Genomic DNA, 26,355 nt, shown 5'->3' with positions numbered 1-26,355 from the left:
CTGTGTGCGGCAATGGCTTTACCTCCCCTCCCGCTGTGCAGTGGCGCTGGGTGTGGAGCAGGCACCCGTTGACAAGTGTGCCGTAACTTGAGCCCTTGCTCAGTCTGAGTGTTGGGGCCAGTGTCCAGGACAGAGTGGTGGGGACTGTCTGGACCTAGCACATCTTTGCCTTGCTTCCCTCCCCCGCCCCCTGCCCTCCCTAGTCTGCAGAGGGTTTCTCTGGTCATCTGGCCCTGCTGACCACTTCCTTCCCCACAATCTGCCCCCCTTTCCCTTTGCCCTAATTTGGGTCTGTGGAGTGGTGAGTCCCTGGTCTGACTCAGTGGAACTTTGCCCATTGTCTGGAAGACAATGCGAGAGGAAGTGAACCAGCCAGGGGCCTTCCCTCCCCACTTCTGGCCTCAGGGCTGGGATGGGGGGTGGGCAGGGCAGAACAGCTGGACTAGGATTGGGCAGCAGAGATTTCCTGGCTGCGATCTGGCAAAGGGGCTGTCTCTTGGGAGCCTGTGGCCTTTTCTGGGGACACTGTCCTGGTCCCTTGCCCAGGTTTTAGGGAAGGTTGAGTTTGTCGGGCGGGTGAAGGTAGGAGGGAGGAGCTGTGCGGTGTGCCAGGGTTTGGGGATCTTGGACCACCATGCAGGAGGTCTTCAGGTCAGTCAGCGAACCTCTCCAGACTTGAGGCATGTCTTCAGTAAAACCGTGGTGGTGGCACTTGTGCCCAGCTCCCCTCACGGGGCGGCGGAAAAGGTCCCTGGAGATAAAGGCTGTGAAGGGCCTTGTTAGCTGAACACTGCTTACAAACATAAGAGATTTCAGTTACTAGGATGAAGGACGGAGCAGTGGCTAGAAGAGGCTCTCAGATTGGAAACGCGCCTACCCCATATGGACAAGGTTCTGCCAGCCTTTGAGGGGCAGGGGCCCAACTGGACAGAGTCTGCAGCCTGAGGCCAAGGCTTCGGAAGCCCCAGTCAGACTAATGGGGCCAACTGTGCTACTCAGGGTCTCCTTCCTCCTGTCCCTTGACCTTTGACCCCTTCCCTCCGCATCCCAGGTCACAGAGTCACCTCCAGTCTTCGTTTCCCAGCTCTCAGCTCTAGCTCCTCCAGAAGCCCAGCTGTCTTCCCAGGCCTTTCCCCAGCAAGACCTTGCTTCATCTGCACATACCCCCCCACCCCCACCCCGCACACATTCACGGTCCAACCTCAGGCTCAAATTATCCTCTCCCCTGGCAGGATGAAGGGCAGTCAGCTCCCCAGGGAGGGTGGAGACAGACAGCGCCAAATGGGCAACCCAGAGAAGGGGCCAAGGCTAAAAATGGACAGGGAGGTGTTTGTGGAGGGCCCCTCAGGCTCCTGCCCATCTGCTCTGGTTAGGGGCCCGAGTCTGTGCTGGGTAGGGGGATAGGGAGGGACAGGTGGTGCACAAGATGGGTCTGGAGTGGCTTTAGGCTGTCCCTGACCCTACAGCTGGGTGTGGGGCTATGGCAGTCATGAGCTACATGCCTGTCAGTCCATTTCTGGCACATACTCTGAGGCCACACTGAGACTGTGGGTTCCTGTTTGAGGGTGTGATCTGGAGGTGGGGGGTGGGTGGGCCTCCAGCCAGGCTGCCCCCTGGCAGTTTGGCAAAGCCAGGACCTCTCTCGAGGCCTAGCCGAGGATCCTGTGGGCCGGACTGAGTGACTGGCTCTGGGATCTCAGAGTTCCATCTGGCCCCTGGCTGCCTTCAAACAGGTGTTCAGTGGAAAGCGACTGGAGGCTGAGTTCCCTCCTCATCACTCTCAGAGCACCTTCCGGAAGACCTCGCCCACTCCAGGGGGCCCAGCAGGGGAGGGGCCCTTGCAGAGCCTCACGTGCCTCATTGGGGAGAAGGACCTGCATCTCTTTGAGAAGCTAGGAGATGGCTCCTTTGGCGTGGTGCGCAGGGGCGAGTGGGACGCCCCCTCGGGGAAGACGGTAAGCTTTCTGGGTCATGTGGGGCGTGCCAGAGGGACAGGCCTCTAAGAGACTCTGGCAGAGTCCATCCCCACTCTCCCTCCACCCTAGCCTTCCCCGACTCTACCCTCTGAGGCAGATCTTTCCCCTCTGCTGGGATGGTGGTGTGTGTGGCTGGGCACAGATCAGAAAGGGGCTTCCTGGGGCGCCTGGGTGGCGCAGTCGGTTAAGCGTCCGACTTCAGCCAGGTCACGATCTCGCGGTCCGGGAGTTCGGGCCCCGCGTCAGGCTCTGGGCTGATGGCTCGGAGCCTGGAGCCTGTTTCCGATTCTATGTCTCCCTCTCTCTGCCCCTCCCCTGTTCATGCTCTGTCTCTCTCTGTCCCAAAAATAAAATAAAATGTTGAAAAAAAAAAAAAATTTTTTAAAAAAAAAAAAAAGAAAGGGGCTTCCTCTGGAATACATGCTCAGGTTTAATTAGACACCTCTGTTTCTTTTTTCAATTATGAAAATAATTTACTTACTGTAAAAGTTTGAAAACTTTTTAAAAAATAAGAAAAAACAATTGTTTGTAATCCCCTCACTCAGGGGAAGCAGAGTTAGCATTTCTGCTTTTTTTCACCCCAGGTATTTTGGTGAATTTGGTGAAGATACAAATTTTGAATGCAACTTTTAAAACCTTGCCTTTTCATCTTGGTATTCTAAACATTTTCCCCAGAAAGATAGGTAGCATGTATACAATAAAGCACATAGTTCTTGAGTGGACAGCTTAGTGAATTTTTGCATATGCACGGACCTATGTGACCACTGCCCAGATCATGATTAAGAGCAGTTCCAGCACCCAGAAGGCTCCCTCCTGCCTCTTCTCCTGAGTATCCTCTTTATCCAAGGGAAGCACTATTCTGATTTCTGTCACTATAGATTAGTTTCTTGTCATTATATTTACAGCATTTTCCTTCAACACCAAAAATATTTTAATATTCCATCTTATTACAAGATTTTAATATTCTGTCATCATACTGATCATCTCTTATTTTATGGTTGCTGTTTAATCTGGACGTTCCCCCAGGAAGGAGAGGCCCAAGGGAGGGCTGCCCTCTCCCAGCCAACCCACAGACACCTGTGACATACATGCTCATCCATCCAGATGAGCAGATCTGAGGCAGGGATATTTGGGCTGAGTTGGAGGGAGGGACAGTTTGGCTCAGAGTGTTGGGGCCTGGGACCTGTCCTGACTTCTGCTCCCCACTCTGGGCAGGTGAGTGTGGCTGTGAAGTGCCTGAAGCCTGATGTGCTAAGCCAGCCAGAGGCCATGGATGACTTTATCCGGGAGGTTAATGCCATGCATTCCCTGGACCATCGAAACCTCATTCGTCTTTATGGTGTGGTGCTCACGCCACCCATGAAGATGGTGAGTGCTGTGGGCAGAGGGCAGGGTGCTCAAGCAGGGTCTCTGGGCCCCCCAGATCTGCCCCTCCTCCTGCCTGTGTGGTGGTTACTCCCTCCATCCTGACAAAGATGCTTTGGTCCCCCACCTGATGTGGCAGACTGGCTCCTAGGGGGCCCAGCCTGGTACTGTGTCCGCTGGAGCCCATGTCTGTCTTTGGATTTTGTTTGTGCTCATTGACAGAGAGTCGCACTCACAGGAGGGACTGGCCCTGGGGTTTATTTTTTATTTTTTATTTTTTATTTTTATTATTATTATTTTTTTTAGAGTTTCGTTTTTAGAAATTCTAATCTGAGCCTCTGTGGGTTGCTTCTCTCGGGCCTCAGGTTCCCACGTTACCTGGAGGGAGAGGCTTGGGAAGCTGTAGAACTCTCAGAGGTCCCCCGAGGGCAGGCCAGGAAGGAGCATCCAGCTTGGGGCACTGAGGGAGGGGCAGGGCTCAGCCACGCTTATTCCTCCTGCCTCCTCCGTGGCCTCAGGTGACAGAGCTGGCGCCGCTGGGATCGTTGTTGGACCGGCTGCGCAAGCACCAGGGCCACTTCCTCCTGGGAACTCTGAGCCGCTACGCCGTGCAGGTGGCTGAGGGCATGGGCTACCTAGAGTCCAAGCGCTTTATTCACCGTGACCTGGCTGCCCGAAATCTGCTGTTGGCCACCCGTGACCTGGTCAAGATTGGGGACTTCGGGTTGATGCGTGCACTACCCCAGAATGACGACCACTATGTCATGCAAGAGCATCGCAAGGTGCCCTTTGCCTGGTGAGGGACAGGTGCTGCCAGCTCACAGGGCCTGGACCCCGTCCTACCCCTCTTGGGCCTCAGAGTTTCCAGGCCTTCTGTAACCACAACAGCCTTTGTCTTCTCTGGGTCTGGGATGCCCTTCTTGTGCGCAGTCCATTCACTCATTCATCCAGGAATTCTCTGGGCCCATGTACCAGGTACTGTGGTGCACGGGGATAAGTGCTGCGGGAGTTCAAAAAGGCATCCTATAGGACTCCGTATTAAGCTTCTGAAATACCAGAAGTTCGCCAGGCAGACTGGTTGGCAAGTATGTTTCAGGTAGAGCTAGCTGCAGGCAGGGCCAGACCATATTGGGCCTTGTAGACTGACCAGGGATGTTTACCTGCACACTGAGGTGCTACCTGGCCCTACCCTAGCTCCTGTGTGAACTCATCCTGTGCTGACACCATCGTGGTCCACTGGCTTTGGAGGCACCCAGAGGAGTGTAGTCTCCTTGTTTTGGGGCAGGAGAAGTAGATCTAGTTCTTGCCAGAGCACCCTTCTCACCCAGGATGCATGGTCACCCTAACTAATAACTGATTTTAGATGTAGAGTGACCATACATTTCAGATTACGTTATGCCTGTTGTTCTGGAGTAATTAGTAGCACCTCCTTCACACCCAAGCATCCTGGTTTGGATAGTAAATTATAAGGTCCCCTTATCATAGCACTGTGAAATAAGCAGATTATTGTTACTCGCATTTCACAGATGAGGACCGTGAGGCTTTAGAGATCTTGAGTGACTGTCCCTGGGTCCCACCCCCTTTGAGTGGCAGGGCCAGCTCTCCAGTCCCGGGAGAGAGTCTTTGATACTCCATTCGGTCAGCTTCCCCGTCGCTCTGTACCTCACCCCACCCCGGAATACCCCTTTGCTGGCCTCACTGCAGTGACATTTCTCTTCCTCACCTAAAAGGGAGTCCCGGAGGGAGTGTGTGATGTTTGGGTGAAGTGAGTGTAACTATTTCCACCCGTTTTGGTTCTTCCCCAGACCCTATCCAAATTTCCCACCCACACCTTCCTGCTGAAATGACCCAAATCCCAGGATCCTGCCCCAAATCCGGAAATTGTCATCCTCCCACCACAATTAGAAAACAGCTTGAGATCTTATCCCCTCACCAACTCCTGTAGCCTCTGACCTCCTGGCTTCCCTGACCTGGGAATTTCACCCTCTTCCTACCCCAGGCTTCATGTGAATAAAGACATGAACATAGATGATTTTCTCCATCTGTGCACCCCATAGTCAACATGTCCTGTCCCTGTTCACTTTGCACGTGTCCCAGTACCTGCTGTTGAGCCTGGCACACAGGGTAACAACACGTTTGTTGAATGAATATGTTCTGTCCATTGGGCTGATGTGGGTGGGTGTGCTCTGAGGGGCCTTCTTTTTGACCCCTGCCTCTGCCAGGTGTGCTCCCGAGAGCCTGAAGACACGTACCTTCTCCCATGCCAGTGACACCTGGATGTTTGGGGTAACATTGTGGGAGATGTTCACCTATGGCCAGGAGCCCTGGATTGGCCTCAATGGCAGTCAGGTGAGTGGCTGGAGATGTGCTCCCTACAGGATGGGTGGGGGTTGATTTGATTCCTGGTTCCCAACCTGGCCCTGTTGGAACTAGCTCTTATTTGCTGGAGTTCCTGTCCCCCTTGCCCGGTGTCTGCATGACCTCTCAAATAGTTGAACAAAGAGAAGAGCCTCCAGTGGTCAGGAGAGGGGCAGACTGGGGCTTGCTCACATTCTTTTCCCTTGTAATAGCCACCTATCCAGAGGCCCCAGCCAGGGGATAAGGGTCAGAGGCCCAGGGATAGGCTCCTGGAAACAGACCTTTTCTTTGGGGTGCAGGCATGGCAGCCCACAGCTCCAGTTGTTCCATGGGCTGGAGGGAAGGTGGGAAGTGAAGAGCTGGGTGCTCTGCTTGTGCTCAAACCGCACCACCCCACTGCCAGATTCTGCATAAGATTGACAAGGAGGGGGAACGTCTGCCGCGGCCTGAGGACTGCCCACAGGATATCTACAATGTCATGGTTCAGTGCTGGGCTCACAAGCCAGAGGACAGACCCACCTTTGTGGCCCTGCGGGACTTCCTGCTGGAGGTGAGGGCTGGTCCGCCCATGGGGGCTGAGGTATCCCAGCAGGGGTTAGTCCCAGGGTGGGCAGTGACGGGTCTCCGCCCCCAGGCCCAGCCCACTGACATGAGGGCGCTTCAGGACTTTGAGGAGCCAGACAAGCTGCACATCCAGATGAATGACGTCATCACCGTCATCGAGGGAAGGTAGGGAGCATGAGGCTGCGCCTACACTGCCTTGAAGGGTGCAGGGTGGAGGGGCCTGCTGGCTGAGAGCTCTTCTGCCTCCAAGGTTCCCATGGCAACACAGGCTGTGGGGAGCCTGAGCTGTGCAGTAAGGGGAGGACAGGCCCGGGTCCAGTCTTGAGTGCCTGGGGTTAAGTACCAGATGCTGCTGCTAAGAGGGATTTTCCCTGCCTAGCACCACCCTTTCACGAAACCTTTTCCCACTCGGCTCCAGCCCTGGCTGTGTGGGTCAGAGCCAAACTGCCGATATGGTGAGGCGAAGGAAGTGGCTCAGCCTTGGCCCTGGGGCCACAACTAGGGACTCTGGAACTCCTGAACATTCCTCTCATCCTGTCTTTCTTCCCTTCCCACCTCCTCCCAGGACAGGGACTCTAGACTACCCGGCTGGGTACCTGTCAGAACCCCAAAGCAGCCCCACCCTCTTCCTGGCAGCCTCTGCCCTCCCACTGAGCCCCACTGTCGCCTCCTGGGGCTCCCCTCCATTTTCTGCTGGGCTGCCCACCTGGGCTCCTTTGTCCCCAGTCCCCATTCCTTACCCGCCCCTGCCCAGACACCTGGGACACACGTCTCTGCCTCCAGGCAGCATCTCCTGAGTCATGTCTCCTACCTGTAGCCCCCCTTCAAGCCCTTCTGCTAAGGAGGCCCTACCCACCACTCACCCCACCCTCTGTTATCTGATCCCCAGGGCTGCCGAGGAACTGGTTGGGGCAGGGCGGGGTCGAGGTGCCTTTGGGGTAGGGGGTAAGCATGGAGGACCAGGAAGAGGAGCAAGGCAGAGGAAATCCCCTGTGCTCCCAGCTCCTCTGACTCAGAGCCAGGCAGGGATGAGGACAGGGTTCGCTTCCTACAGAGCCCTTTCTACCTGGGCTTCAGGTCTGGGGGTCTGGGGCCTTTAGTTCATTCAGTCTGTGCCTCATGGGGTGTTGGTGAGAGGGGAGAGCTTCTGCGTTTGGTCAGAGTGATAGGGTAGGCCCTGGAGCCCAAGCTGGTTGTGGAGGAACATGACCTACCCTCACTGTGGCCCCAGCACCTCTTCCCCAGGCCAGGGCTTGCCTAGCCTTTGGGCCCAGTCTGAGAATATGAATGACAAACCAACAAGTTGTGGGGGTGAAGTTTGGGGAGTTGGTGGTAAGCGAAAGCAGAAAGCTTTTAGATGGAGAGAGGCTCAGGGGACAGGAAGGAAGACAGTCTGTGGGTTTGGGGCTGAGGAGCCAGACAAGGGACTGGGGAGCATTCCAGAAATAGGAAGATTAGGGTGAGGGCCTGTCTAGAGGGGCATGGCAGGGTGTTAATTCAGAAGTCTGGACCTATATCCATTCCTACCTACAAGAGCAGGAGGACTTGAACCTGACCCATCTTGTGCACCGTAGCCCTCAGGTCTTTACCTCCCCCATCCCTTGCTCTCAGTGGGGACCCAGTGGTCCCCAGCGGGTGACTCAGTTGCTTCTTGTGTTCCTGGGGTGTGTGTCTCTGGAGCTGGCACCCTGGGTTACCACCAGAGCTAGGCGGGCAACAGGTGGGGCCCCAGGGGAGCCGCTCCTCTTGGGAGGCACTGTGGTCGTGCCCTGCCCTGCCCTTGCGTCGCAGCCTCCGGTTGGCCTGGGCTGCTGGCTCCGCAGCTGCCTGCCAGTGTGGGCTTGCTGGGCTCCTCCTCCAGGGCCACGGCCGACTTGGACCACAGCGCCTGCTCTTGGTTCCTGGAGCTGCTCAGGAGGTGGGAGGTGAGGGGCAGGAGGCCACAACAGCTGGTGAGGCTTTGGGGGTAGGCCTGTATGCGGATGGTACCAGAGCTTTAACTCTGCCCCCTTGTTTTTTCAGTGCCCAGATGTCTCTATGTTTGTTTGGCTGACTCTGTCTCCATGTCTCCTAGTGGAGGGGCTCTCTGTTCGTGTGTGTCTTTTTGGGTCTGGGCTTGTACGTGTGGGTCTCTGTTTCTGTGTCTCCTCTTAGCCTGGCTCTCTGCTCTGTTTCTGCTCATCTGTCAGCCTTGGACTCCTCTTGCGGAAGCTGTGCCAGTGTTTGTTTCCAAGTGGAGTCTGAGAGCCCCCTTGTCCCTGGCTCTGATTGGTTCTGTAGGCTCAGTGTTTCTCGGGGTAGCAGGCGGTGGGCAGAGACAGGACACCTAGATGTTTTGCTGAGCCTGTGAGGTACTGTCTAGATGGAAGGACAAATGATGACTTGGGTCTTTTCCATGGGTTCTTACTTGGAAATTAGGATGGCTGGCAGCTGTTTCATGTTCCATTTTTATAGATCTAGAGAAGGGAGACAGAGGTTTTGAAGTCCATCTTCTGGGCCTTGGCCTGGTCTGGCCTGGTCCCTGGAGCCTCTGCTCCCAGTGGTAGGTAGGGGAGGGGGATGCAAGGGCCTAGGCTGTCTCCCAAAACCAGGGGCTGCCTGGGTCTCTCAGAGAGAAGTGAGTGGGGTGGGGTTTTGAGCAGAATATTCAAGCAACATTTATCAGCCATTTCTGGACTACTTTAGACCAGGAGTGGGACAGAGGTCTGAGATTTCCAGAAGCTGGTCCCAAATAGAACAGGGCTTGTTCTCAGCTCAGGCCTTGGCTTCCCAGGTGCCACTCCACTTTGTACTTGTCCCAGGATACTGACAGGTATCAGGAAATAGAGAGTTCGTGCTGGAGGTGCTGGCCCCTTCTCCTGTTCCCCCAGGGACTTCTGTCCTCACTGCAGTGTCTGCCCATGGTAGGCCTAGCCCTCCCATTGCTATGGAGACTCTGGCCTGTTCAAGGAGGGGGAGCGGGTGTGGCCAGTACAGGAGGGTGGGGAGGGCGGCCTCTCTGAGCTGCTGGTACTTCGGCCCTACTGATTCTCAGAGGGGCACAGGTAGGCAGCACGATATAGCATTGGCCATCTCAAGACTTACATTTGAGCCTTGTCGAGAGGATGCTGCTTCCGAGGGTGTCTGTCTTACACTTGCCCTGCCCTCCAGCTCCCCTCCCCTAGTAGCACAGATCTTTTGGGAAGTGATGTCGGGACTCCCAGCAGTCCTGGAGGCTCTTGCCTCGGCCATACCTATAATAAAGGGAGGTGGGTTGGCATCTCTCACTCTCAGAAGTGGGTCCAAAGGAGCCCCTGTGTGTTCGGCTGTGCTGGCGAAAGGAAGGGGGTGGAGGGAGTGACCTGCCAGTCTGGCCTTGCTCAAGGTCGACACAGGGAAGACAGGGTCACAGGGTGGAACTGGCCTTGGACATGCTTCCATCCTACTTTGAACTATCTCTCTGCCTCGGTTACCTCTCTCACCCAGGTTAATGAGCACCTCTGAAGAGGTGTGGAGAGCAGAGTCCAATGTCCAGCCTGGGGTTGGTGTTTAGAAGGTCTGTAAAGGGGTACGCAGAACCCAGGGAGCCGTTGGGTGCAGGGGTGGGGGTGGGCAGAGAGCAGCAGGGGGTCCCCTGGTGTCAGGCATCCCTCTTCACCCTGCTTCATGGGAGGCTCTCGACCTCAGCCAGTTCTTGGGACTGGGGTGCTAGGGGACGTTCTCTTCTCGGAACAGCCCTGCTGTTTTCCGATGGGCTTTGTCCCTTCCTGGGTGTTGTCCTCTCTTCTTGCTTCCTTTCCTGCCCTTCCCACCCTAGGGCAGGGTATAATCACAGGGCTGCTGTGTCTGGTGGTAGGCTGGTCAGCGGCCCTGTTTATGGGGAGGCTGGGCTCCCAGCCCTCTGCCGCCCCACCTCTTGGCTTCCCAAGCACTGCTGTGCTCATGGGGTTTGACTTGTGATCTCCAGAGCAGGCTGATTGAGGTCGTGCTGCCCCAACGGGCCATGTCACCTCATGGAGGAGGGTCCAGGAGCTCAGCCTCCATCTGCCCTTGGTCCCTGTGGTCTGGCTCCAGTTTGGAGGAGACCTTGATGCTCCTGGCTGCCCAGGTGGGTGTTGACTGGGTGTGTGCATGTGTCCACCACAGCGGCATGAGGCTGCACTACCTCTGCCTTAGCTCAGATTCTGCCCATGTCATCTGGTGTGAGCGATCCTAGTGGCAGACAAAGGAGCTGCATCCTGCCACTTGAAGTGTGCAGGAGGGCACCATCCTACCCCAACCCCCACCCCAGGCTCAGGCTTAGGCTACGTCAGTAGAGGTTCTGTGTCTGAGATCAGAGTGGGGGGGGGGTGGTCCCACAGTCCAGCCGCACTGGGAGGCTGGGTCCCCTTATAGACCCCTTATTTAAGACAAGAGTAGAACTCCCCAGGAGATGACCGGGGTTAAGGGCACAGGTCCCACAGCCCTGCCTAGAGGTGGTGGAAGACACTGGAGATACAAAAACTGGTGATGGGAAGGCGTGGGTTGCTTGCAGTGCTTCCAAATTCACAAGGGGCTGCATGCAGGAGACAGAGTGTGGTTGGGGGGCTTGGCTCCAAGCCCAGTGCTAAGGCCATGGTGTTCCCTTGGCCCCTGCAGCTCAGGATGCCCGGGAACTGGGCTGAATAGCAAGGTCAGGTGGCCAGAGGGTAGGGGTACAGGCCTTGCCAGGGAGGAGGGAGGCAAGGCAGATTTATAGGAAGGGTGGTAGCTGGAGACTAACAGCCAAATTTGAATCCTGAGTCTGCTATGATCTGTCTGGGAACTGTAGGCAAGTCCTGTCACTTATTTGTAACCTATCTGCTTATTTGTAAACTGTCGGAAAAGGTTGTCTGACCCACCTAAGTGTCTTAGGGTAAGGTGTGTATAAACAGACAGGCCCTGTACTGGGAGAGTGACAGGTCGCGGGGCAGGCAGGCTGATGACAGACCAGCCTGGTCTCAGAGCCATAGCCCTTGGGTCCCCTCCTGCCAAGATAGTCAGATATATTCTGACTGGAGAGAGCTTGGAATGAAAAGGGTCCCACTTCCTGGGGCCACCTCACACACCCTGGTGTTCACCATGTCATCTCTGTTGAGCAGGGCTGAGAATTACTGGTGGCGTGGACAGAACACCCGGACACTGTGTGTGGGACCCTTTCCTCGCAACGTGGTGACCTCCGTGGCTGGCCTTTCAGCCCAGGACATCAGCCAACCCCTGCAGAATAGCTTCATCCACACGGGACATGGCGACAGTGACCCCCGCCACTGCTGGGGCTTCCCTGACAAGATTGATGAGTGAGTGCATTTGTGGGGGTGGGGGTCACTTGTGGCTCCAGAGTCAGCAGCTCCTCCCTGGGCATGCAGGCTCTCACTGCCAAGGTCCTTGTCACAACAATAGGGCAGAGGGTCTCTTATTGCCTGAAAGCTGTTCCCTGTAGGCAGAACTGAGGTTAGGAGCTTCAGAGGATAGAGGCACACTTCTGTTTGGTGGAACCCCCCCCCAGAACACCAACCTTAGGAACATGGACTTGAGAACAGCCTCTGGAATGAGTTCAGCAGGAGGGTTTCTGTCATGCCCCCTAGTGTTTGTGTAGAGTCTGGGAGATGGAGCCTGCTGGGTTAAGCCCTGGGGTGTGCACAGGTGCCAGGGGGTGAGCTGGGGGCCCAGAGAAAGAGCTCCCTGTGGGGAAAGCCCAGGAGGAAGGTTTGGCAACACCCCCCGCCCCTGCATGCTCACTCTCTACCTGGCAGGGGGTTCAGTCTCCTTTAAGTGAAAGGATGAGGTCACTGGGGACCTGTCCTCTGCGGAGGACACAGAGGAGAAGAATTAGTCACTTCCTGGGTGCCCTACCCCAGCGAGCCACCTGGCAGCTCCTCAGCCCAGGCTTCATGCCTCTCTGCTGGCCCCAGGAGGCTTTGAGGCAGCCCTTTCTCCTCTGACTTCTCCTGACATTCGGTTCTGCCCTGAGAGGCACAGTGAAGCAGGCCTGCCCTCTTGCCCCCACACACCAGAACCCGAAGCCCTGGGAGAGCAGCTGGTGTGAGCCAGCACGGGCCTGTGGGAATTGGGGCGAGGTGTGTAGACGCCCTCCAGAAGGTGGCCCGGCACCCTCTGCCCTGCTCCTGGCGTGCTGCGGCCAGCCCAGCCCCATTCTTCCAGGCTTTCATCAGCTCAGTGACTAAGTCCCAAGGCCTGACAGTCAGCACAGGGTTTGAGAGGGTGAATCGGGAGCAAGGCAAGTGGCCCAGCCCCTCTCCCACCTGGCAGCGGGGCAGAAGGGTGCCTCCTACGGACCCCGACAGGGGAGCGGGCCCGGCAGGACAGAAGAGAGTGTGCCAGCAGGTGGCTGCTAGACGTGGGTTGGGGTGCCATGGCGGTCATGGAGGGCCAGCTCTGCTTTTGTAGGGTATTGTTGGAGCCCCTTCAGTACAAGCCTTTCACCCTGCAGTCAGTTCTGTCTTTGCCCTCTCTCCATGACACCCTCCCTGAGTACGGTCTTCAGGGAATCGCACGTCCTGTGCTCCAGACCCAAGTCTGTGCAGGGCTTGGACAAGATGGTCCCCTACATGCACTCAGGGTTTTGTTCTCTGCCTGACCCCGGGCATCTCCTCCTGAGGTTCCCCACGACCGTCACCACTTCACACCCTTCCCCCAGCCCCCACCGTCTGACCCGGTTCTCTCCCCACAGACTGTACCTGGGAAACCCCATGGACCCTCCTGACCTGCTGAGCGTGGAACTGAGCACCTCCCGACCCACCCAACATCTAGGAAGGGTGAAAAGTAAGAGCCTGGCTCCCCAGTGCCCCCTAGTTCATCAGCTGCCCAGGAAAAGGCACTGTCTTGTGCAGGCACTCTGAGCTGGCTGTTCTGGCTCTGGGACAGTTGGGCCAGGGCTGCCGGGGGACAGCTGTGACCCGGCTCCGGCTGGGTGTGGGGTGGAAGATGAGAAGCAGCTGTATCCGCCGAGGTGGGCATCCTCGGCTGTCCTGTGTTGGCCTGCCCACCTCAGCTTCCCTCCTCCCTCCTTCCCACTGTGCTCAGATCCTGGCTTTCCTCACCCCCCGCCTAATCCTGCTGTCCTCTCCCAAGCCAAAACCACCCCACGGGCTTCATGTTGGCCAGGAGCCTCATCCATCTCCCGGATCCTGTGCCTGTTGTTCCGGAACCCGTTTTTCCCCATCCTGCCACCCCATTGCTTCCCATTGCTCTTGGGTGTGTATGTCCACTCACTCCTATTCACTGCCCTCTCTCTGTCTCTCTCCACACTCTGCCCTCTTGTCTGGCTGTCTTCCCTCCCCCGTCCTCTGTCTCTCCCGCTCTGTCCCTTCTACTCTCCGCATGGCCTTTCTTGCAGGGGAGCCTCCACCTCGCCCACCTCAGCCTGCCATCTTCGCTCAGAGTAAGTGGGGCTGCTCTCGATGCCTTGGCCCCTGCCCCTGCCCCCTCTCTCCTCTCATTCCTCCTCTCCTTCTGAAAGGTACAGAGCCCTGGTGGGCTGGCCGGGCGGGAGGGGAGGTGGGATGTGTGCTGTGAGCTCGTGCCGCTGACCTGGCCCAGCATGCCTGCCTCTCCCCCGCCTTGCAAACACCTGGGCTCCTGGAGCAATTGTGTGGTCCTGGTCCCCCCACTCCACCGTCACCTGGCCCTGCTCCACTCCCTTTGGGGCCTGCAGAGGCTGTATCTGGGCTTTCGTGGTGGCTAGTCAGGAGCTCTGTGCTCTTCCAAGGACAGCTCCTGTTGCCTTTAATGGTGGAGGATTGCCCATAGCCCACTGCCTGCACTAGTGGTGTGCTGTGTGCCATAACGGAGTGGGGACAAGGGATTACCAACCAGGCCCAGGAGCCCGGGATACCTGGGGTCTTGTGTGTTGGGGTATTAGGCAGGCAGGTGTGGGGTGTTGCTTGCTCTAGCTGAGATGGAGGCAGGGGCTCATTAGTCTGTGTGGAGAGCTCATGGCGTCCAGAGCAGGTCCTGTCCTCCCGTGTGAATAGGGTTGGTGTGCCTTGAGAATTTTGGCAGCTGAGGGCTAACCTCTGGGGGCATTAGGAGTGGGGAGTTGGTGGAAGACACTTGTCTTTCTTCCCATCCCCCTGACACTGCCTTCTCGTTAGGATCTCCCTCTCTATCCTAGAGCCAACCTACGACCCAGTGAGTGAGGACCAGGACCCTCTGTCCAGCGACTTCAAGAGGCTGGGCCTCCGGAAACCAGGCCTGACCCGTGGGCTGTGGCTGGCGAAGCCCTCAGCTCGGGTGCCGGGCACCAAGGCAGGGCGTGGCGGCGGGAGCGAGGTCACACTCATTGACTTCGGCGAGGAGCCTGTCGTCCCCGCCCCCCGGCCCTGTGCACCCTCACTGGCACAGCTGGCCATGGATGCCTGCTCCTTGCTGGACAAGACTCCACCGCAGAGCCCCACTCGGGCACTGCCCCGGCCCCTGCATCCCACACCTGTGGTGGACTGGGATGCCCGCCCGCTGCCCCCGCCTCCTGCCTACGACGATGTGGCCCAGGATGAGGACGACTTTGAAGTCTGCTCCATCAACAGCACCCTGGTGGCTGCAGGGGTCTGTGCTGGGCCCAGCCAGGGTGAAACCAATTATGCCTTTGTGCCTGAGCAGGCGCAGCTCCTCCCTCCCCTGGAGGACAATCTGTTCCTCCCACCCCAGGGTGGGAGCAAGCCGCCCAGCTCGGCCCAGACCGCGCAGATCTTCCAGGCGCTGCAGCAGGAGTGCATGCGGCAGCTGCGGGTCCCGGCTGGCTCCCTGGTCCCTTCACCTGACCCAGTCCCAGCGGGTGAGGACAAGCCCCAGGTGCCCCCCCGGGTGCCCATCCCCCCGAGGCCCACTCGCCCACGTGGTGAGCTGTCTCCAGCCCCCTCAGGTGAGGAGGAGATAGGGCGGTGGCCTGGACCTGCCTCCCCTCCCCGGGTGCCTCCCCGGGAGCCCCTGTCCCCTCAAGGCTCGAGGACCCCTAGCCCCCTGGTACCACCTGTAAGCTCCCCACTGCCACCCCGGCTCTCAAGCTCACCTGGGAAGACCATGCCCACCACCCAGAGCTTTGCCTCAGACCCCAAGTATGCTACACCACAAGTGATCCAGGCACCCGGCCCACGGGCTGGTCCCTGCATCCTACCCATCGTCCGTGATGGCAAGAAGGTCAGCAACACCCACTATTACCTGTTGCCCGAGCGCCCACCCTACCTGGAACGCTACCAGCGCTTCCTGCGTGAGGCCCAAAGCCCTGAAGAGCCGGCCCCCTTGCCTGTGCCCCTGCTGCTGCCCCCACCCAGCACCCCAGCCCCTGCCGCCCCCACTGCCACTGTTCGACCAATGCCCCAGGCTGCCCCAGACCCCAAGGCCAACTTCTCCACCAACAACAGTAACCCAGGGGTCCGGCCACCAGCCCTGAGGGCCACTGCACGGCTGCCACAGAGGGGCTGCCCTGGGGACGGGCCAGAGGCTGGACGACCGACAGACAAGATCCAGATGGTGAGTACCGGGCCTGGCCGCTGGTTGGAGGGGCAGGGGCCCAAGGGCCCGGGAGGAATGGGCCCAAGTGGTGCTGATGGGTAGGTGGGTGGGTGTGCCCAGCTGCAGGCCATGGTGCATGGGGTGACCACAGAGGAGTGCCAGGCGGCCCTGCAGAGTCACAGCTGGAGCGTGCAGAGGGCTGCCCAGTATCTGAAGGTACCACCACCTCCTGCCCACTCTGGCTTTCAGGGACCCTGAAGACTGGTTCTGCCGCTCTCACCTCCTTTTGCCCCTCCCTACCATCCTGCCTCTGGCTCTCCTCTGCCCCTACCCCTACCCTTCAGCCCCAGTGTGTCCCATGGCACCACCCTCTGCTCCTCAGGTGGAGCAGCTCTTTGGGTTGGGTCTGCGGCCGCGAAGCGAGTGCCACAAGGTGCTGGAGATGTGTGACTGGAACCTCGAGCAGGCAGGCTGCCACCTCCTGGGCTCCTGCGGCCCCGCCCACCACAAGTGAGTGAGCCCCTCGGGGAGCATACCCCGCTAGAAGAGAGCCCCACGCCTCGAGGGCCTCGCAGGGCCAGGAGACACAGGGCTGCCCAGCTGGGAGGAGGGAAGGCAGCCCCCACCCTGGGATGCAGGCAGTTCTGGGTGAAAACAGTTTCTCCTCAGTGCATTTAGACTTTGTAGCCACTTGGTGCAAAAGAACTAATAAGTAAAGAGAGGGCACTGGAGCCTCTCCCCTTGTGGAGGCTTGCTTCCTAACCCCACACAGCACCCTTGAACCTGCGTCAGGGAGCAGCAGTTTAGGGCTCAGTGATTTCAATATATTTCTCACCTCTCCATTTCGTATTTCAGTTTAAAGTTTTAATGCCATTTTAATGGAACGCTTAACCAAAAGTAATCCCATTACTTTCCTGTTAAAAATGTATATGTGGACATGTAATAAATGATACAAATGATCTGTAGTATAAATGTAAATATATACATCATAAATGAGAATTGTATCAAGTCGGAGGTAGAGCTATGGGTAGATCCCAGCATTGTCCTCGGAGGGACGCTGGTGGGTGGGGGGTTTTGGAGCTGGTGGGCCCTGGTAGCAGATAGCTGCAATTAGAGCCCAGCCTTCTGCTCAGGGACGGAGTCCGCTTGGGCATGTTTCCCGACCTCTCCATCCTCATCTGTAAAACGTGTACTAACGAGGGCCCGGCTGGCTCAGTAGAGAGTACGATCTCGGGGTTGTGAGTTTTAGCTCCACATTGGCAGTAGAGATAACCTAGGGGGGAAAAAATCTGTACAAATGACAGTATCTACCTCATAGAAATGACTAGAAGAAACGAGGGATGCATCTGTCGAACCACACAGCAAGTGTGGCACATGGGACACCATCACCGAGTGTCAGCTGTTAACTTGTGGTGATTCTTACTAATTTGCATCCAAAGAAACGTAGGCTTTACCGTGCCTATTGCCCTCTGATAGTCTAATCCTCAGTAGTGCTGTTCTCTCTTTTTTTTTAATTAAAGAGAAAAAGGCATCCCAGGATGATAAGTTCCAAAATCATTGCTGACTTTTCAACCGATTAGCCCACCATCAAGAGGCCCTCTTATGCCCACGCACTCTAGACACTCTGTTGAATCAGCCCCTGTATTGATAGAGGGGCTTTCTCTTTGTTTCCCATCCTTTAGGCGCTGAGATGTCTGAAGAGCCAGAGGGTCTGCCCTGAAGGAATCACTTGAGCCTGTCCATCTGACAAGGGTGGGGAGAAGACCTGCCCAGGCCTGGAGGACCTGCTGCCACTTGCCGTGGCAGAGCAAAGCCAAGGCAGCGGGAGACTGGGAGCCCCGCCTTGCTGTCCCTCCCTCACCCAGTGCTGTCCCTGCAACTTTGGATCAGCTCTTGGTGCCCTTAGCCAAGGGGTGGGAAGGAACCCCACGAAGGCAGGCCTGGTGGCCGCCTCAGCAGGCCCTGCAGCTGACCTGCTTCTGGCTCCAGCCGCTGGTTGGGCCTGTGGCCGGAGTGTGTTTCCATGCTCTGACAGTGGGGAAGCAGGGCTTGACTCATGCAGGGAGGATGTGTTGGCCACACAGAAAGGTGGACCAGCACCCAGCAAGCCCTCCCAGGGTAGGGCCCTTCTCCAGGGATCCCCTGGAGGGCAGTTAGGGTGTCGGAGAGAATGTGACTTGTGGCCTCACCATGGATATGTTATGGGACTAGGCTGGTCTTAGGATCTTGTGCCTGGAAATAGCCCTGAGTGGCTCAGGAAGCAGAGCGAGGGTGCCAGATTGTTCTCTGGCAGGGACCAGGGCCCAAGGCCCCAGGGTTGGAAGGAGACCAAGGGGGCAGCTGCCCTGGAGGGATACCAGTGCTTCCTCTTTGACCCAGCTCCTCCCCTGTGCTGTTCTGTGTTTTCCTACCAGCCTGTGTCGCCAAAGTTGCTGCCCCAGCTATGGATACCTGCTTCTTCCAGAGAAATAAAGTTAGTTTCTATTTTATGTTACTTACTTGTGACTGCCTGTTTCTTTGACTCTTGGTCAGCAGCCTGAGGCCGCGGGGCTTCCCAGGCCACCACCATCTGTCCAGGGTGGCAGTCATCCTGGTGCCACCTGTGGACAGAGGGAGGAAGTGCGGGCCCCGGGTGACCCTGGCAGAGGGGCAGAGCCCCTGCTGATGTAGTCACTGACTCTGTCTCCATGGTTTTGCTCGAGAGTTCTATAAGGCCATATATACTGCAGGAGAGAGCATGTACGATAACTCACCTAGTTAGAGCTAAGCCAGAACCTTTAATAATGGAGGAAAGCTTCAATATGTATTTTGTTTTTCTGAATATTTCATATGGTTCAAAATTCAAAAGGTGTTGAAGAGTCCTCAGTGAAGTCTACTGCCCCAGCCGCCACCTCCCCTCCCCAGAGGCTGCCTTCTTGTCTGGTTTTTTTCACAGTACATTCTGAAGGGTTCCATGGCCATACTGAAAGAGTGTCCCCATTCTTGTTCAGGGGTGCCTGGGTGTGTGGATGTACCATAGTCTGCTTAACCAGGCCCCTTGGGCTGTTTCCAGTCCTTTGCAATTATAACCGTTGATGCAATAAATGGCGTATATGGATTATTTTGCACCTGCAGGTCAGTCTGAAGGATGAGTTCCCAGGAGTGGAACTCCTGAGTCCAAGAGTATGTGCAGTAGTGATGGGTGTTGCTGAATTGCTCTCCACGGAGGAGCTCATTCCAGCAGCCACAGCCACCAGCGTGTGAGAGCTCTCTCCATGTGTCCCAGAGCTTTCTGATTTTGGCCAGTGAAATGGGTTTCTGTAGTTTTTGCATTTCCCCAATGGGTGAATAAACATTATAAAAAGTGATTTGGGCCATTTATATTTCCTTTTCTGTCAGCTGCCTATTAATACCCTTGGCCCATTTAAATTTTTTTTTTTTTTTTAATGTTTGCTTATTTTTGAGAGAGAGAGAGAGAGAGCATGAGCAGGGGAGGGGCAGAAGGAGAGGGAGACACAGAATCCGAAGGAGGCTCCAGGCTCTGAGCTGTCAGCACAGAGCCTGACGTGGGGCTCAAACTCACAAACCGCGAGATCATGACCTGAGCAGAAGTCAGATACTTAACTGAGCCACCCAGGCACCCTTGGCCCATTCTACAAAGTAAGTGATTAGTCTGTTACTGGTTCTTAGGAAATGACTGGATGAAGGGAATTAGCTCTTTGAGCTTTACCATGTGATCTGAACTTTAGGAAGACAGCTAAATCATGAGAGGGGAAGCTGATGGTTTAGTTTATTAAAAACAACACAAAGGCCATTTAGGATGGGCCTGGGTGCTGTCTATATGTTTGCTGTTCCAGGCTGGACTGCTTGGTGGGCCCTCAGGCCTGGGAGGTCTGGGCCTTCAGATCCAGACATGTTCTGAATACCCTGTGTACTAAGTTAAGAATTCAATTATATTTTACTGCAATTTAAAAATATTTAGTCAAGAGGTGCCTGGGTGGCTCAGTTAAGCTTCTGACTCTTGATTTCAGTTCAGGTCATGATCACGCAGTTCGTGAGATTGAGCCCCATATTGGGCTCTGCACGGACAGCTGACAGCATGGAACCTGCTTGGGATTCTCTCTCTCTCCCTCTCTCTCTGCCCCTCCTCAGCATGCACTCTGTCTCAAAATAAGCATTTTTTTAAAAATAAAAATATTTAAAATATATCACCCAAAAGAAAACATTAGTATGGTTAACTTTGGACTTTGCTGTTAGACCTGGATTCCATTCTCAGTTCTGTTTGATCTTGGAGAAGTTACTTAACCTTTCTCAGCCTATAATCTGGGGGACAGTAATCCTTGCTTTTTAGAATGGTGGTGTGGATTAAATGAGATTGCACAGGTAAAGTATTTTGCCTAGTGCATGGGCCATGATACGTACCCAATAAACTATAATCATTCTACGTTTTATTTTTTCATGTTGCTACTATCAATCAATAGCTTACATTACACACTGACCACATCTCTTTGCGTGCAATTGTTTTCTCTTCCCATTTCCCCTTAATTTCACTTTATTTTTTTGAAATAGTTTTCTTTTGCTATAAAGTCATTCCTTTTTTATAGATCATGGACATTTTTTTTTAATTTTTTTTTTAACGTTTATTTATTTTTGAGACAGAGAGAGACAGAGAATGAACAGGGGAGGGGCAGAGAGAGAGGGAGACACAGAATCTGAAACAGGCTCCAGGCTCTGAGCTGTCAGCACAGAGCCCGACGTGGGGCTCGAACTCATGGACCGTGAGATCATGACCTGAGCCGAAGTCGGACGCTTAACCGACCAAGCCACCCAGATGCCCTGATCATGGACATTTTCAACTCCCATTTTTTTTAAATGCTGTTTTTTGGTAAATGATGGCAGAGCTAGTACATTTTAGATATTTTGCAAGGGTGACACCAAAGGATCTGGGGGCTCCTCAGAGGATTGGGAAACCCCATGTACTTTTCTTGCCAGATACATAGCCCCTAAATCCTAGGGGCTTCCTGCTGTTTTTCTCACTTCTAACCAGCCTGCCAGTTCTTACGAGCATCTCCTGGGTTTGTTGAAAAGATCTTAAAGGAAGATGTTGAAAAAGCTGGCCCAGGTTCGTTTGCCAACAAGGAGAATCAATAAATCAGCAAAAATTCCCTGGGTATCTTACTGAGTCAAGCCCTGAAGAGGGAATACAAGCTGAACAGTCTGTCCACAGGACTGTGACATTATAGCAAGGTGATAAGTGCTCTAAGATCATAATGTGCCCCATGCCTTGGGAGCAAAGGAGGTGGCTCCCTGGAGTAGGTGACCTTGTGCTGACTTGATGGGGAAGAATAGGCGTATGTCAGGAAGGTGAGGGGGCGTGCAAATATTGCAGGTGGAGGGACTTGTGTAAATGCTCAAGTTTGGTAAGGCTGGAGGCCATCCTTTGGTTGTGTATTTGGGATGAGTTGGAGGTAGCTTTTATGTGATCCTGATTCTGGTGGAGTGAGGCAGTCCTGGATCATGCAGCCGCTGGTGTGATACCCGGAGGCCTTTTGACCATGTAGATGAGGGGAGACAGTAGAGAATAAGCAGAGCTATGTTTTTAAAAAGAGAGCTCTGCTTAAAAGTGGCTCACTGCTCCACTTTAACCATGGGTGGAGGAAAGATCTAGTAGATGTGTCTCACTGCACACTGGGAACACAAATGTGTTCTTAATTTGAAGCAAATAAATTTTACAGAAATTTGACCTTGGGGAATGGAACGACCTCCAACTCTGGAATTCTTGACTAGAGCAGGGGTTCCCAAAGGCCAAGCCAGAGCCAGTGGTGGTCTCGGGTCAAGTTTTGGTCTGAGTTGAAATGGTAAGAATATGAACCATATAACAGTTTTTCTTAAAAGGTATTCAAGTTCAAAGTCTGCCTTTGTTCTGAGATTTTTGTCTTCCTGCATTTTTGGTATTGAAATGGCTATTTTTGTCCGGTGATGATAGTGATACTGGCAGGTGACAGATTTGTCCCCCTGCCCTTATGTGGTGATGCTATATCAGCACACACTCTCCAGCAATTATTGTAAGGATCCCTGAAATCTAGCCTCAGAACCGCGGGACAAAAGTGCTTTTGTGTTACGCAGCACCACCTATTGGCCAGAGAAGACATTGCAGTCAGGCTAAATTTCAGATGACAGAGAGAGAAGATTGTGTGAAAGTCATTGCCCAATAAATACATTAAATCCAAAAGCTGCTGGCCCAGGTCCATGGGTGCTAAAAGGGACTCGTCCCAGGGAAGCTGGGAGGGGAGGTAACTGGTTCTCCCACCATCTGGAGCCAAATGGAGGCCAGCTAGGATTTAATGGCGGGAAAAGGGACTGGCTCTGAAGACTGCCCCTAAACCTAGGAAAGAAACCTAGGTTCTTCCTAGGAAGAAGCCTGGGAAAGAAACCGAGGGGCTCCCTGAGGGGATGCTGTGGGCTAAGGAAGTGCATGCAGTCATTCACCAATGAAAAGTCCTGGGATGACACAAGTGCCCTTTGGGAAGCCCCAGCCACTGCTATATATATATATATATATACACATATATATATATTTTTTAATGTTTTTATGATTGCCACACATGCTCATTGTTCATGGAACATTCAGAAAAGCACTGTGAGAAAATTAAAATTACCCAGAAAGGCACTTGGAATTTTGTTATATTTTCTTCGAGTTTCTTTCCTGTGCGTGTATGTTGTGTGTATTACAGTTTCATAAAGGCCATCCTGCTTATACTGTTTTGTAACCCCTTTTTACTTAATATTTTATACCACAGGCAGTTTTCTATATCTTGAAACTCATTTTCTCAAGGGACATTAAAACACAGCATAGTTTTCATTCTATAGAAATGCAGACATTGTTATTTAACCCCTTGTTAACATTTTTATTTTGCAACAAATTATTTTAACAAATACTGCTAAATGACTTTTCAGAAAGATTTGTCTCTTTTATTAAAACAAAGTATATGTGTTATTAAAGAGAGGACTTGTATTTTGGAGATAACGTTTTAAAATATTTCTGAATGAAGTCATCTGTTGAGGAAATGGATGGTTGGAGGAAATGGGACACGGGTTGATAATTGTTGAAGCTGATGATGGAGTAGGAGGGCTTATTGTAGTCCTCAAGATGAGGGATGTTCCTTTCCACAATAAAAAGCTCAGCAAAAATGCACGCGTTCTCCAGCTAGGGACATTCCCACTGGTCCAGCCGTCTTCTCCGAAGTCGCCCCTTGGAGGTTTCTTTGTTTCCGTTGACACAAGGCAGACCTCAGGGATGCGTAACTTCCACCTTTGTGGCTCTGGCACAGAGTGTTCAGAACCTCCTTCTCTTGCTAGCTTTTGCAAGGTAGAGACAAGGTGGAGTTTTACAAACCACAGAGCCAAATCCTGAGGGAAATATCTCCAGTCCTGTCACCAGCCTTGTCACAGACCCCATCCCGTGTGTTCACCCTTTATCCTGAGGCCTTGCTACTAAAAGGGCTGCACGAGGTCCATCCACATCAGCATCACCTGGGAACCTGTTGGAAATGCAGAACCTGAGCCCTATCCTGGACCTACTGAACTAGAATCTTTGTTCTACCAAGATTCCCAGGAGGGGCACAGAAACGGTCAAGTGTGTGAAGCCTTCAACTAAGGCAGCCCTGCTCTAATCCCAAAGAGCTGGTGGGCCTTGGGAGGCCCCACCTGGCTGCCAGGAGCCCCTGGTCCCCGTAGGCAGGGCTGTGCTACCTGTGCCCCCTCCCATGACCCATCACCCAGCCTACCTGCCCTTTTTTGAATAAATAATTCACTTAAAACTATATGCAAGGAATTTAGTTGCCAAGTATTATCGTAAATAATTGGAAACCATCAAAATGTACCATCATAGGGGATTGGTTAAATATAACTGTTTCATCCACAGAATGGGAAATAGCACCACAAATCAAAGAATCCTTAAAAAGACCATTTGATTAATAATATTAAAATCAATTATTTTGAGATATGAGATTGTGGCTTTTTTTTTAACTTCTACATTATGTTCTGCAAAATGGCTTCCTATTACAGTTTTTTTTTTCAGTTATTTTGGTTGTAAAATACACATACCATAAAACTTATGCTTTTTTTTTTTTTAACTAGCTCATCCTAATGAGCATGAAGTGGTATCTCGTGGTTTTGATTTGTATTTCCCTAATGATTAGTGATGTGGACATCTTTTCCTGTGCTTGTTGCTTATTTGTCTCTCTTCCATTTTTTTTTTTTAATTTTTTTTTTTCAACGTTTATTTATTTTTGAGACAGAGAGAGAGCATGAGCGGGGGAGGGGCAGAGAGAGAGGGAGACACAGAATCGGAAACAGGCTCCAGGCTCCGAGCCATCAGCCCAGAGCCTGACGCGGGGCTCGAACTCACGGACCGCGAGATCGTGACCTGGTTGAAGTCGGACGCTTAACCGACTGCGCCACCCAGGCGCCCCTCTCTTCCATTTTTTAATTGGGTTGTTTGGATTTTGTTGTCCTAATTGCCCTTTTGCCAGACGCCATGACCTGTGCCCCATCTCTCACCATCTGGTTTCACTGGCCTTGGGAATACTGCTTTCTGCCTTTCTCCTCTCTGCAAGCACGTGACGTGGGCTTGGTTCTCCCTCCATACGCACAAGCACCTTCTGTCGTGGCTGTTCCTTTTTTTGAGGGAATTACCAGCCTGTTCTTGGAGGAGCAGCACCACGCATGTGTCTCTCGGAGTCCCCATATCTAGCCTGGATCTACACCTGTCCAGAGACCGCTCGCAGTCCTGCTGATGGTCTCCAGCCCTTGTGAAATGCCACCGCCCCCACGGCTGCCCCACCGTCCTCACGGCTGTCTGTCCCAGCCCCTCCAAGGTCGGCTGCTCTTGTGCACGCGTGCGTGGCCAGCAGCTGCCCAGTGGTTGTTCACGGCGGTCCTGCCTAGCTGCGAGCTGCCCTCTGGAGCAGTAACTAGGTTCTGTGGGCTCACAGTGAGCGAGGGGCAGGGCCAAGTTAGAAGGAGCAAAGATCAAAAATCACAGAAGCACTCGTGTGGTAGAAAATGGTGCCTGGACCTGGGTTCGGGGAGGCAGGGGAGAGCCCAGAGAAGAGTTGGAAAGGTGGCCTCAGAGGATGGTTTTGTCTCTATGATTAGGTTTTAAGCTCCAGAGAGCAGACTTGTATCTTATTCCTCCTTATGTGCTCTAGGAAAGTGTGTCAATTACTTGCTTTCATTGTTTTCCAGGTTAGCATTTCTATTTCATTTCCCTGCCTCACTCCTTCTTCCCTTCCTCTCTTCCTTTCTTCCCTCCCTCCTTCCTCACTCCCCGTTGGAACTGAGTGAGTGGCTTCCTTTGTGTACCTAGGATACATTAATTGTATGACATGAGGTCTGATGGTGGCAAATTGCTGGCTCCCGGTCCCTTTCTCCCCTGCCAGCACTAGGTGGCCACGTGGGGCAGTGAGCACCCCTGTGTCCTGTCAAGGGCAGGCCTTGTTGGCCTGTTGGCTGCCCACCTCTCTCACTTACCTGCTTCCCCTTAGAACCTCAGGAAGGTTCTGGCCATGGAGGTAAGGGAGAGCTGGTCAGAGAAGGATGGCCGAGCTGCAGAAAATCCACATCTGGCCCATGTTTTGGAGGAACGGTTTGGCTGCCGAAAGCCCTGGCGTTCTGAGCGCTATGTCATGTCTGGTGGTCACCCTGTTTTCCCTACAGCCCAACCCACAGGTGAGAAGGCTAACAGTTTTCTCCAATCCTCACTTATTTTTGTCTCAGTTGCACAGCTCCCGTTTGGAACAATTCTCATTTTCAACTCCTTTATGTCTCTACTAGGTATTTGGAAATTTCAAGGATCAGCTATTTCCACATACGTCGTCCAACCAACTTATTCAAACAACATTTGCTTGCATTCCTGCCGGAGGTACAGTCAGAAGCAAAACGGGGACAGGCTCCCGGGCTTGGCATTTGCTTAACGCCAGACAAGCTATTGTTCCAGCTACGTCCCCTACCAAGGAAAAGGAGTGGTTTTCTTTTTTTCTTCCCCAATGAAACATTTCCTTCTTTGCCAAAAGGACATTCTCATTTTAGAATTTCTGGAACACCAAAATAAAAAATAATAAGAAACTAAATAAAGTCTTTAGCTCAAGTGTAGTCTGACGCTTGAATATACAACCACTGTGTAACATCTTGGTTTTGTCTTTTTCTCCCCCACTGCGTTCACGTCGTGGTACATGCATAAGCACAGGCCACTGAGTACATGTGCCAGAATGTCCTTCTTAGTCATTCCCCTTTGGGCGGGCATGCAAGTCCTTCTCATTTTCCTTCTATAGTTCTCATTGCCAAAGTTAGCTGTTAAACCTATTACTATTGAATCCACTTCACTCGGTGCTTAGCATTTCATCTGGTGTATTCCAAAATACACTTACAAAATAATTACCTGTCATTTGGGGCGCCTGGGTGGCGCAGTCGGTTAAGCGTCCGGCTTCAGCCAGGTCACGATCTCGCGGTCCGTGAGTTCGAGCCCCGCGTCGGGCTCTGGGCTGATGGCTCGGAGCCTGGAGCCTGTTTCTGATGCTGTGTCTCCCGCTCTCTCTGCCCCTCCCCCGTTCATGCTCTGTCTCTCTCTGTCCCAAAAATAAAT

At 53.8% G+C, this 26,355-nt stretch overlaps 1 protein-coding gene across 17 annotated transcripts in view; it reads left to right on the top strand.

Moving 5' to 3' along the window:
- Window positions 1–18,225, top strand: part of TNK2 (tyrosine kinase non receptor 2) — a 43,973-nt gene extending 25,748 nt beyond the window's left edge. For 5 of the 17 annotated variants that reach the window (XM_040484839.1, XM_040484827.1, XM_040484828.1 and 2 more), the window contains 13 exons: window positions 1,734–1,955; window positions 3,192–3,344; window positions 3,860–4,137; window positions 5,564–5,690; window positions 6,103–6,249; window positions 6,334–6,428; window positions 11,363–11,557; window positions 12,952–13,043; window positions 13,618–13,740; window positions 14,395–15,749; window positions 15,852–15,947; window positions 16,114–16,241; window positions 17,414–18,225. In XM_040484839.1, coding sequence (XP_040340773.1) covers window positions 1,734–1,955; window positions 3,192–3,344; window positions 3,860–4,137; window positions 5,564–5,690; window positions 6,103–6,249; window positions 6,334–6,428; window positions 11,363–11,557; window positions 12,952–13,043; window positions 13,618–13,740; window positions 14,395–15,749; window positions 15,852–15,947; window positions 16,114–16,241; window positions 17,414–17,420 — 3,018 coding nt within the window. In that variant the 3' untranslated portion in view covers window positions 17,421–18,225. The other 12 variants (XM_040484822.1, XM_040484826.1, XM_040484833.1 and 9 more) reach the window with 8 other exon arrangements.
- Window positions 18,226–26,355: the final 8,130 nt, after the last annotated feature.

This window comes from Herpailurus yagouaroundi, unplaced genomic scaffold (assembly GCF_014898765.1).
Source record: "Herpailurus yagouaroundi ecotype Mexico unplaced genomic scaffold, PumYag 162, whole genome shotgun sequence".
In the NCBI taxonomy this organism is placed as follows: Eukaryota; Metazoa; Chordata; class Mammalia; order Carnivora; family Felidae; genus Herpailurus; species Herpailurus yagouaroundi.
This window is presented reverse-complemented; position numbering and strand designations above follow the sequence as displayed.